Here is a 12,977-nt window from a genome sequence, read left to right as displayed (position 1 = left end):
GTATGGTAGGTATATAGATGACATTATAATTCTCTGGAAAACACCACCAGACTTAAGACAATTTAAAACAGCCATGAACGACAACCCTTATGGCCTTTATTTGGAATTGGAGCAGCATAGTGAAGAAAAAATCCACTACTTAGATATAGAAATTGAAATTAAAGAAAGAGCAATACAAACAAAAGTTTATAGAAAACCAACAACTATACCATCGTACATACCCATAAATTCCTGTGACCCGTACTCTTACAAAATAGCGGCATTCAGGACTTTGGTAGAAAGGGCCTATTCCCACTCTTCCACAACCTACGCTCTACAACAAGAATTAGCGTATATTAGAGAAATCGCTAAAGACCACGGTTATGGCAACATAATACACAAATTATGTAATCAGCGCCTTCACATAAACAGTAAAACGGATGAAGAAAAGACATCAGGAACAGTTGATAAGGAACATATGGAAAGAATCCCGGTAACATACAACCCGCAAATGAAAATGATATATAATTCAATTGCAAAGAAAAAAGGAATTACATACAGAAGAAACCCTTCCATATATAATTTATTAAGGAACGGTAAAGACGCCCATAACCCGAACAGACTACCGGAAATATACACCATTCCCTTAATAGACGACAGATGGCAGAGGCAACTAATTTACGTAGGATCTACTAAACGTCCGTTAGCCACTAGAATAAAGGAACATAAAGCAGATATCACCCACAACAAATATACAACAGCATTGTCTACATATGCAACAAACCCGGACATAATCCCGATTTTTAATGAGGCACGAATCATTCACACCACTCGTCATCAGGAACATCTAAGAACCTTGGAAGCGATGGAAATATACAGAGCAGATCGCAAATTGACCTGCATCAATCTTAAAGAAGAAATGAATCTTTCAACAGAGTGGCAGTATCTATTGGATGATGAATCGTAATTTATTATACGATACACGTGATTATTAGGAGATACGCACATCGTACCGCTACTAGTAAAATTATTTTTAGAAACGGCACGTGATTAGTTAAAATCGTATCGCCAACAGTTAAAATTATTTTTAGAAACAGCACGTGACTATAAGATACAAGAGATTATTATGGGATGCGCACAACATATCTCCACGAATATAATTTATAAAAAAAATTATAATTTGGAAAGGCACGTGATTACCTTCCTTATTCAAACTTCTAGTAACTGAGCACGTTCTTATTTAAAAACATTCGATTTAAAAATCCAGTGCAGTAAATTTGGCCTGAAGAAGAGCCCAAAGAGCCCAGGAGGGGCATCGAAAGCGTTTGCCAATCTTTGTTTGGAGTTTTCACGCCGGATATTGGTTAAGAAGTAAGCATAAATGTTTTGACTAATCAGTGTGCACTTCACTGTTTTACCTTTAGAAAATGTTTTGTATAAAGACTTTTTTGCTGCATCAGTGTGCATCCAGCCTTAGTAAAATTGTCAAGATAGTAGAACAGAAGACTTAGAAGTCATATTCTTTTCATTATATGCTTCCTGAATAATCTTTTATATGGGGTAAGGGTTAGATCAGTGACGAGCAACTTGCAACCTCTGGAGCTTTGACAACATGATTTTATTTTCTCATTTTCTGTCATGTATTATTATACAATTTTAATTAAGCTGATGATTGTAATGAAAAACATTCAAACTAAACTTAACCAATGAAAACATGAGAATAAATTATATATTATTTGTTCATGTATCATTAGCGCACATTATTTTAGTACCAACTCCATACTCCATGCTCCATACTCCTGCTGAATAACAACATACTCCATAACTGGCAGTTATGGAGTATGTTGTTATTCAGCAGGCTTAAAGCCTACAGCTCTGTAAGGAAAAATGTGTGCAGACTGCCAGAAGCCTATGAAACTCCTTTGCTGCTCTCATCTAGAAAAGGTTGCTTATCACTGGTTTAGATTGTGTTTGGAGGCCAAATGTTTTATACTATTGTGATCAAAGGGTATCAGAAATGGTTCGTTTAAACTGCCCGTGTGCAAGAGGGCACTCTCATCATTTGGTACGACGTTCGTTGACATATAGCAGCAATCTGTACGTCGTTGTTTGTTTTCATTTGCAAATAAACACTTGTTTTGTGTGTAAAGAATTTTTACGCCAGCAATTTTTCAAAATGTCGAGTGTATTCGATCAAAACCTTGTGCATTAAATTTTGTTTTTGCAATGGAATTACTGCTACAAAAACATTGGAAAGATTGCAAAAGTCTGGTGACCCTAGTCTATCAAAAATAAGAGTTTTTGAGTGGTACAAGATGTTTCAGGAAGGCAGAGAACATGTCAAAGATGAACCATGCTCTAGTAGACCATCCATTTCTACTGATGAAGAACATATTCAGAGATTTGGTCCTTAATGATTGTCATTTAACAATTAGAAATATTATGAACATGTTCCAGTATTATTTGAGTTTGTCACATATTGCTTCTTGAGTTGTCCTGAAAACATTGAATTTTTACCAAAAATATGTTCAAGTGGCTGGGGAAATGCTTTCTCCAGGTGAATCAGTCGTTCTTAAAATGTATCATTACAGGTGATGAAACATGGATCTACGCTTTTGACACTGAGACAACTCAGCAGTCAGCTAAATAGCACTCGAAAGGCAAAGCAAAACCAAAAAGACCACATCAAAGTCATTCAAAAATCATGGTTGTGTTGACTGTTTTCTTTGATTGTCATGGTATTGTGCATCATGAATTTTTTTCGACTGGCTGAACTGGTGACAAAAAATATTATTTGAGCATTTTGTATTGTTTGTATGAAACATTTTGTAGAAAACGACCAAATTTATGGCAAGAAAGCTCGTGGATTTTGCTCGTTAATAATATACCCACTCACAATGCTCTTGTTGTTGGTGAATTTTTGGCCAAAAATTAGTTCTGCAAACTTCATATTTACCCGATTTGGCACCATGTGATTTTTTCCTGTTCCTGGATTAAAAATATCTGCTTTGTGATCACCATTTTTTGTCAATTGAAACCATAAAAGAAAATTTGCTGCAAGTCCTGAAAGGATTTCACAAAAATGACTTTAAAGCATGTTTTGGGGATTGGAAAAAACATTGATATAAGTACTGTACAGTCCATTGCATTGGGAAGGGATTACTTTGAAGGGGATGAAATAAATTTTGATGAATAAATTCAAATCTTGTATTTTATTGAACCATTTCTGATACTTTTTTATCACAGGAGTATACAATAGTTGGTTGCCTAACAGGTTATACATTGAATATATATATATATATATATATATTTATTGAATATACATATACATATTGAATATATATATATGGTTAAGGATAATTGTCTTAGAATAAATTCCAGTATTGAGTTTTTATAATTTTTAGTGAAACTTTGCTTTATAAGAAATTTAACAAACAGTGATCTACTTTACTGGAACAGATTTTCATAACAAGTTTCAGTGAACTCCAGTAGAGCAGATCATTGTTTTTTGCATTACTTTATAAGATTCAATTATTTTGAATTCTGTGAATTCAAACAGATAAAGATAATATCAAATTAATTGAATATCTACCCCACATGAATAGATATTTAATTAATTTAATTATACCAAGTACTAAAAGCAATTCTTTGTAAAAATATCTTTGATACATTTTAAAATATCACCAAAGTTTCCAATAGAATTTATATTTACATTGGTTATGTGGGTACAGTACACCACAAATTTCCAGCAACCGACGGTCCGGCATCTCCTCTAATCCAAACAAAATTACCGAGAGGGAGGTAGAAATTCCCGTGGTCACCAGCCCGATCACAGACAGCACCGCACGTTCCGCTTACGTACATTATTTACACCACACTCGTCGGCGACGACACCACAATTTTATAGTATACTTAAATTTAACCATAGCTGTGACTTCTAAGAGAGACAAGAGCATCGGTGGGGCAACAAAAGTAAACATTGATCCAAGTTTCTAGCAGTCAAAGGTATACTTTATACACACGTATAATTACGGGTTAGAGGTGTGTTGCCGAATTATTATACACGACCATGGTTGGTTAGTACCGGAAATTCGGTGGTGTACCTGTATTTGATTTCCTACATGTGTATAATCATGATGATCTTACAGAACAATAAAATCTTTTATTGTAATATATTATTTTTAATTGGAAATGAAAAAAAAAATCCATATTGACCAGATATAACAATGTTGAAACTTTATATTATTTAATTTTCTCAAATAAATAGTTTTATCATCTTGAAAATGCCCTTACCCAATAAACACTTTCGTTGCAAAAAATTGTAATGGAGTAATTTTTAGATTTTACCTTATTTAAAAACGGAGTAAATTATAATTAATTACGTAGAAATTTAATATAAAATATCACTAATTAAGTATTTAAGTCAAATTTTGTTTCTATTTGGCAGACGATCGTCCGTCCAATATTCTTCCGATTCAGTTTTCTGCTAGATGAACGCATGCGTATACAAAACTGCCAACTGTTAATAATTTATCTTAAAAATAAAAATTTTATTTTTAAAAAACGAGACAGAGACAAAGAGAAATAAGTAAATAAAAATTATAATTAATTGTATATAAATAAAATCTAATTTATAAACATTTAATAGAAATTTTAAATAGATGAATGTATTTTGGAGGCCGGATGGCCGCACGGTTAAGGTGGCAGTCTACCGCTCTGGGGGACCCGGGGTCGAAAAATTCCCAGGAAGTTTTTGGGGCGTGGTCCGTCTGGATATGTCGGGCCCTTTCCCTCACCACTCGGCTGCCCCATTGTTGGCCAAATCGAACCTATAATGGGCTTGCTAAAAGAGGCCCTCATAGTGCCCACTAGGGGAGAAAAAAATAAATCTATAAATTTTGTAAAACTCTTGCTGTTCTGAGAACGAAATATTTCCTTAGTACAGTTTTTATTCGTTGCAGTTGGCCCACCAGTGGCCAAGCGGTCTTCGTTCCCTCAACACTACGAGTTCGGTCGTGGGTTCGCGCCTCGCTCGGGCGGGCTGGCCACATAGAGTTTTCTCTATGTCTATAACGCCTAAATAGGAGCCAGTTTCCCTTAAAAAGGCATCCCCTAGGCAGATCGCCCAAGTGTTGCGTAGCCACTAATAAACATATTCGTTGCTAAGAAGCTTTTTTCATTTTGGGTCCCACAAAGCGAGTGGACTTGACGAAGTCAGGGATGTGCATCATTGGCAGGAACAATGCGTGAAATTTCTAGTGAAAAATTCCTTAGTCCTCGAATTGGACTGAAACCGGATTTCCCAGAACGTTAGGCTGCTTTTTTCTCCTCGACTATCCAGTGATTTTCTTCAAGAAGTCAATTAATTGATGGCCAAGAGGGCAAGAGTTCAGCCTTGGTTTCGGAGCCTGAGTTCGAGTCCACATCAGGAATCTCAGAAATTTTTCATGAGCGTTCTGTCCCGGATATATCGAGCTCCGTTTCTAATCTTCCGACCGTATCCGTTGTGGGCCCTGGCCAAACCCATGATAGATACGATTAAAAAGGTTTCCCAGTGCCATTTGGAAGAAAAAGTTAAAAATGAAAAAATGTACAGTATATTACATTTATTAGAAACAGAAGTTAGAAACATTAGTTTAAAATAGAACAGTTTTTAAACTAGGAAAAACATTGGATAAGTTTATATAGTATAGAGAAATTATCAAAAAGTAAAAAACAATTTATATAATTAAATTATAACATTTAAAAATGGCATNACAGACGTTTCACTTAACGGACGTGCACCTGGAACGGATTAAGTACGTTGTACGAGGCACCACTGTACTAAGATATAATTAAAATTACTTGAGTAAACTTGAAATAGAACTGAAAATATAAATTATGTTTACTGATTTTCAATGTTTTTATAATTAAGACCATACATATGCTTTATTTTCAGTTGGATAATCATATGATCTTTGTTTATTTAATTTTTCTTTCAACAATATAAAAATAATAATAACAATTTTGGATTTTTTCTGTTAAATTCCTTTTAGACAGAGCAAAATATCCTTTGATGCTTTTAACATTTCTGCTAAATATTTTTATTTACTTGGATAGCAAATATATAGAAGTTTTAAAATATTTAAAAAGCAAAGAGAAAACAATCTGTATAAAGTTTGATGATGACGGATGAATTTAAAATTAATTTGTGAATTATTTTTACAAAGAGAACATCAATCAGCCTTAAGCTAAAATACACAGATTAGATTATAAACTAGACAGCAAAATTCAAAATTTAGGTCCAAATGTTAATATATCCTAGTCATACATTTAGTTGGAATAAATCATGTAACTTAGATTACAAAAATCTTTTTACAATATCAAATTAAATAAAATGTTTGGAAACTTATTTGTATTGTGCATCAGTTTACATACTAAATTAATCAAATAACAAATTCACAAAGATAATTTTATCATTATTAAATTTTACACAAATTGCATTTCTTTATAGTTCTGCTTACAGGAAAGCAATATGAAAAAAACATCATTAAAAGAAAACTTTATGAACATAAATTTGAAAATTTCAGTAAATAGATTGAACCAAAATACTGTCATTGCAGTTGGTGACATTTGGCAACTATTATTGCACAAATAGGAAGAGTCCATTTTAAGATACCACCTTCTTCCCCAACTCCCATCCCAGCTTCAAAAAATATACTGCACTATACAACTATTCTATTAGCTGATGATGGTGCAAAGAAGCACTTCAACTTTTATTCATTTTTTAGATTTTATTATTACAGCAATTTTATCAGTATTATTTTTATACATTATTCCAAGTTTAGTTTAATCTTAAGTTATTTTATCAAACATTTTAGGTTTACAATTCTATGTTTTAATAATTTTACAGGTAATGTCATCATCATTGTTATAAAACCCTTTATTTTTAAAAATATTTTATCAATTTATTATTATTATTGTTTTTTTGTTTTTGATTATACAGGTTTTTATTTAATTTTTAATAGTCCATTGTCACACAATTTACTCAATTTTCAAGATAATTGGCAAACACCCAAAATGCATTTCCATTCTTTTAATTAATAACGTCTATTTGAATCAATTACCTGGAAGTTCCTGTGTGATAAGTTCTCTAAAACAATTGTACGCTTAATTTCAACAATAAAATATTTAATTCTGAAATTCTTTATATATATGCTTATTGAATTATGTAAAATAGTATAGTCATGAATATTACACAAAATAAACATGTTCTCTTTTTTTGTCCTATATTATCTTTATGAATAATTATATTTAACCAAATTCAATTTAAATTTGTTTGTATATGTTATGGACCAAGTGATTAATATTGACATTATTCATAATTGTGGCAAGTGATTAATACAGGCATTCTGAATAATGATTAAAATGGCCACACAGCCTGATAAATATTTAATAACTTATTAAATTGACCAGACATTATGAATACAGCTACAGCCTTTGGACAATTTGCTTTTTTTTTAAAATATCTTCACTTTTTTCATTAAGAATTATTTACTTTTTGTGAATTATTTCAAGGTATTTTAAGAACAACGTGGGATCTTTTAAAAGTAAGTATTATTAACTGTATTAATTAAACTAATATTAATGAAAAGTATTATTAACAAATTTATACTTCAATCAAAAAATCAACTTAAAGGAAACTTCTGGAATATAATTTTTATTATATAAAAAGTTGTCAGGCCACATACTACACAGTTCTCTGATGATATTATTGGCAAATTCTCTGCCAGTATTGCTTTGTAGAATACTCAATGCACCAAAAATTGTAAAAATGTCTAAAAGAACACAGGCTACAACTTCAGCCCTTTTGGTTTTTAACAGTCATAGTTGAACTAATTTAGTCAGGTGGTCTTGGTACATGAGTATAAATTTATATTGCTCATTGGCTTGAAAATGCATATCTGTAGAATCAACCTGACATCTTGAGTTCATTTCATTACTTAAAATTGGTTTAACTACCAAGCCTTTCTTAGGAACATTCTGTTTTTTCTGACAAACTTCAAGTATCAATCAAGTATCAATCAAAAATCAAGTAAATTATGATCATATCTCTTATCCCTTGTAATATTTTTATATTTCGTACTTAATTCTTTTTCCATACGGTTTCTGCTACCATGATCAATAGCAATATGGTCATCGTGAATAGGGTTTCTCATTTCCCGGTATTTTGCTTGTCCCGGGATCCTGGGATAAAAGTGAACTGTTTCCCGGGATCCCGGGATAGAATTAATTATTTTTAAGGTATACAAAATATCTTGAAATCAAATGATATAATTATTTTCCATTTTTTAAAGTAATTTTAAAGTTTTGTAACCTCCAAAATCATATTAATAATGCTGTGTTAGGTCTATAGGCCNTATTTCCTTGTGCCTTTTTTGACGTTCTCTAGAATGACTGGACGGTTAGAGAGGACATAAAACGCCTTTTCTATGATAAGTATTCTTAAAACGTGGAACAATTCGAATCCTCCCTTTACTTTATGACTACATTAAAGTAATATAGGTTATGCCTTCCATAATCTATTCATTCTGGAGTCTGCTGGTGTTCAAAGAGGTTCGATTCTCTTCGATGAGTTTCTCTTTAATCATGAGATTTCGTGGGTATAGACCCTCTCCGATCTCTAATTAACATCTGTATATTGTTATAGCATTTGTCAGTAGTAAATAAAACTTCTCTGTTATAGCGAAACGGCCATTTCTATAGACGAAGGAGAAGTAACAGAAGAAGAGATTCTCGAAAATATCAGATTACATAAAGAATTAATAGAATCGATTCGATATCAGCCATGGAGAATGAAAAAAAAGTACAAATCATTGAGGTAGGAATTTTATTTATTAATTCACTAATAAATAATATAATTAAAATGACTAATAATACTTTTAATAGACAAGCGAAGACGTATGTGAAGAAACACGAAGGAGAATTGATGCAGAGCAAAAAGTCTGGAGATATCTTCACCAAATATACAATCATTTTATCCAGAGTAAAAAATAAAGATTTCAATCTTTAATTATTGTATCTGATTAAAATTGTGTCTTATTTTTAACGCGATATAACTGTAATAAAATATCCATTAATTTGGTAAAGTTAATTAATTAATTTTCCGGAATAGAGTGAATCGATTTTACTTTCTTCTTTTGATATCAAGTCGTGGATTCAGCTTTAATTTTTAATTTTATTCTTATAAATTTATTAAATTATTAAAAGATTTAATTATTTAAATAGCTTATTATAATTTTTATAAAGCAAAAATAAATTAATCTCGTGATTCTTTTTAGGGTTGGAACAAGTTTAAGAGAGAGGTTGCTAACTTGATAGTTATCCTTACACCATGGGAAATGAGAATAAAAAGAATAGAAAGTAAGTTCATTCGAATTAATTTTCCTTATTTTTATTTATCTAATTTTTAATAAATTTATTATTATTTTTATTAAACGTATCGGTTTTCTTAGGTCAATTCGGTTCGGTTGTTGCATCGTATTTCACTTTTCTTCGTTGGGTGTTTTGGGTCAACTTTTTTATCACTATTTTTGTCTGTTGTTTTCTCATGGTTCCTGAGGTAAGACTCGATCCATATACACTTCATCATTGACCATTACCATCGAATCGGGTAATAGTAGTTATAATTTTAGATCCTAAGAGGTTTTAATGACGAAACGGGTATGCGAAAAATCGCTAAAGATGACGAAATGGAAAACGAACCTAATTTAAATTCAGTGTGGAATTTTGAAGTAAGTTTCCATTAAAATATTAAGAAATTATCCAATTTCGCTTTTAATTCTATGATATTTACAGGGTTATTTAAAATACTCTCCGATTTTCTACGGGTATTATGGAAATCAAGAAATGACTGACGAGGGATATAGATTGCCATTAGCATACTTCCTAACGTCCCTTTGTGTTTACATCTTCAGCTTTTTTGTCATTCTCAGGAAGTAAGTGAACAGAAGAATCATTTTTGCGGATTTTAAGATAATTTATATATTAATTATTTGTTTTAGAATGGCAGAAAATGCCCGCATGAGTAAGTTATCGGAGAAGGAAGACGAATGTACATTTGCTTGGAAGTTGTTTACTGGTTGGGATTATATGATCGGAAATGCTGAAACGGCTTATAACAAAACAGCGTCACTAGTTATGGGATTCAAAGTAAGTATTTAGATAAATAGATTAAATAAATTAAAATTTAAAAGCTTAAATATTCACTCTACGCAGGAATCAATTTTAGAAGAAAAGGAAAAGAAAAAACAAGATAAAAAGTGAGTTTTCCTCATCAAAATTTCAGTTTCATTTCATCATTTTTCATGATTTTTCCTCTTTTTTCAGCTGGAAGCTGGTAACATTTCGAGTTATTGCGAATTTTCTTGTATTAATTTTGTTAACATCCAGTGCCTATGCAATAGTTTTAGTAGTAGAAAGATCCGAACAACCAGAAGCCAAAGAAGGGAACTGGTGGAGGGAACACGAAGTACGTACAGAGATTTTATATATTTGCTATAAAAATTATGCAAAGATTTTTCTCGTGTTTTCTAAAAGCGAGACTCCTTTTAGCTTCAAGTAGTTGTAAGCGGTATATCCATTATTTTTCCAAATTTGTTTGAGATGATAGGAATTATTGAAAAGTATCATCCTCGTGTTCAACTCCGTTGGCAATTAGCCAGGTAGGAACTGCAAGAGTTACACAAAAGTAAAATATTGGGCGGAGCATTTACTAATATATTATAATTAATGTTCTTATAATTTCAGAATTCTAATACTCAATCTTCTAAATTTATATACGTTAATTTTTTCACTTTTCAATCGTGTTATAGGAATGGTGAGTTCGCAACTATGAATTTCATTGAATTTACTTTGTAAATAAAATGATATATAAACATAATATTGCCATTAAATTCGCAGATAAAAATATTAAACGAACTAAAATCAAATGTCACACTAACCATGGAAACAATGGATGAAAAAAAAGCAATTATTGTTAATAGTACTACTTTTTATCAAGAGCCTCCTCTCGAGAGCCGTAACTTAGTGTTAAACCATTACGAACCAAGCCATTACGTTCAAGATCAACAGAGTACAGATTTTCAAAATTGTACCTTGCGTATCATCCAAAACTGTACTTTAGCACTACTTAACAAAATACAAACAACAACATGGTTTACCGTCAACGCTACGGATTTATACGACGCTTTTAATAATACATTTCCATACGGATTTGATACTACAACTTATTCTTATAACGCTACTGATGATAACTCCAACTATAAATCTATGGTTTTGAATATTGTTAACTTAACTTCACTCGGTAACTGGAGTTATTCAGCAGATACCAATATAGGATTTCAACCTATCTACATAGAAAACAATTCTAATCCGTTCGAGATGGGTGATAGTTTTTGGAAATTGCCAATTAACACTAGTCATCTAGGTTTAGATGACGAAAACTTTACGGAAACCGTGAAGAATATATTTGATGAACCTTCCACTTCTACTAAATTATCCATGGATGATGTTGCTACGTGGTTGCTGAATTCTACTATGTGGAACGGGACAGAAGAATCACTCATGACTACGGAAGGGGGAGATCCCGATAACTGTACAGTATTTTTACGAATTTGTCCAACTTCCAGCGATACGCTCTCTCCGGATTTTAATTTTACTTTTATTAATTATACAACTTTACAACCGAACGTGTCTGAATGGATAGAAGTGGATGGGAATGCCACCGATTTGGATAACGCGACATTAACGACTCTCGAGACCACCGAAAGTCCCCATATTGTTTCAACTATGTTGTCACCCTGTAAAAAGTGCACCGATACCAAAGCATCGAAGCGAGACGATATCCCATCTTTCGAATCTGTAAGGAAAATGTCTGACGAATTCAAAGAAGAATTAAAAAAGAATTGCTGGGAGACGATGTTTGGTCAGGTATTTATTAATTTAAATTATATATTAAAATATGATAGCCTTAATAAATAATATTAATTAACAGGAATTGGTTAAATTAACTGTTTCTGATCTGGTGATGACAATTGTGAGTACTTTAGTAACCGACTTTATCCGTGCTGTTTTTGTTCGCTATGCTAATCAATGTTGGTGTTGGGATCTGGAAAAGGGATTTGTATGTTGATATTACAATTTAACCCATAATAAAATCATTTCAGAATATTTTTCTTAATATTAATTAATTCGTTTACAGCCGGGTTATGGAGACTTTAAAATTGCTGAAAATATTTTACATCTTGTAAATAATCAAGGATTAATCTGGTAATTATAAAATTTATAATAATATTAATGGTAGTTAGTTTTTATTATTTTTAAATACTGTTATATTCTACAGGATGGGCATGTTTTTCTCACCGGGTCTTCCAGCTATCAATACAGTCAAATTATGTATCTTGGTTTATTTTCGTTGTTGGGTTGTCCTCACTTGCAATATTCCCCACGAAACTGTGTTTAAAGCTTCACGTTCTAACAATTTTTATTTTGCTCTTTTACTGATTATGCTCTTCCTCTGTACTTTGCCTGTGGGATTTGCTGTTGTGTGGTTAGATCCTTCGTGGCATTGTGGACCTTTCAGGTTAATATTTTAATAAATTTAATTAATTTAACTTTATTCTATACTTAAATCTTTACTTCATACAGTGATTACTATCGAATTTATGGAGTTTTCACTACTTATTTGGAATCAGTATTCCCAAGTTGGCTAAACAAAATTATGGAATATGTTACTTCTCCGGGTGTTGTTATACCTCTTTTACTGCTTCTTGTGTAAGTTTGTAATAGTTAATTTTATGATTAGCCTTTTTATTTGTATTCCTAACGTAATAATATTGCTTTTTCGTAGATTATGCATCTATTATCTACTTTCTTTGACGGGATCTCTTCGTGAAGCGAATAATGATCTTAAATTACAACTTAGAAGAGTAAGTAGAGAATTTTCTCCATTTAAATAA

The 12,977-nt window shown here is 31.8% G+C and overlaps 2 protein-coding genes across 4 annotated transcripts in view; one reads left to right on the top strand and one right to left on the bottom strand.

Annotated features, from left to right (window-relative positions):
* The window catches only part of LOC111626012 (glycosylphosphatidylinositol anchor attachment 1 protein-like), a 51,611-nt gene that overhangs the window by 38,288 nt on the left and 346 nt on the right, over window positions 1-12,977 (bottom strand). The window contains exon 1 of one of the 3 annotated variants that reach the window (XM_023369285.1): window positions 4,273-4,465. The exons of 1 other annotated variant lie outside the window; for it this stretch is intronic. The gene's annotated coding sequence lies outside the window, so the exon portion shown is untranslated. Of the gene's footprint in view, window positions 1-4,272; window positions 4,466-12,977 lie in introns of those variants that run through there. One more of the 3 variants, XM_023369286.1, reaches the window with a different exon arrangement.
* LOC111626031 (transmembrane channel-like protein 1) lies at window positions 8,409-12,977 on the top strand. The gene is made up of 17 exons (XM_023369308.1): window positions 8,409-8,839; window positions 8,908-9,004; window positions 9,300-9,381; window positions 9,474-9,580; window positions 9,654-9,752; window positions 9,817-9,956; window positions 10,023-10,170; window positions 10,237-10,280; window positions 10,348-10,489; window positions 10,573-10,682; window positions 10,768-10,837; window positions 10,921-11,949; window positions 12,014-12,142; window positions 12,221-12,288; window positions 12,362-12,601; window positions 12,667-12,792; window positions 12,869-12,977. Exons 1-17 carry the CDS (start codon window positions 8,814-8,816, stop codon window positions 12,975-12,977), a joined length of 2,766 nt encoding a protein of 921 aa, XP_023225076.1. The 5' UTR covers window positions 8,409-8,813.

This window comes from Centruroides sculpturatus, unplaced genomic scaffold (genome assembly GCF_000671375.1).
Source record: "Centruroides sculpturatus isolate CEXI.00-Female unplaced genomic scaffold, Cexi_2.0 scaffold316, whole genome shotgun sequence".
Classification (NCBI taxonomy): domain Eukaryota; kingdom Metazoa; phylum Arthropoda; class Arachnida; order Scorpiones; family Buthidae; genus Centruroides; species Centruroides sculpturatus.
The sequence above is the reverse complement of the archived record's forward strand: the minus strand, read 5'-3'. Positions and strand labels throughout refer to the sequence as shown.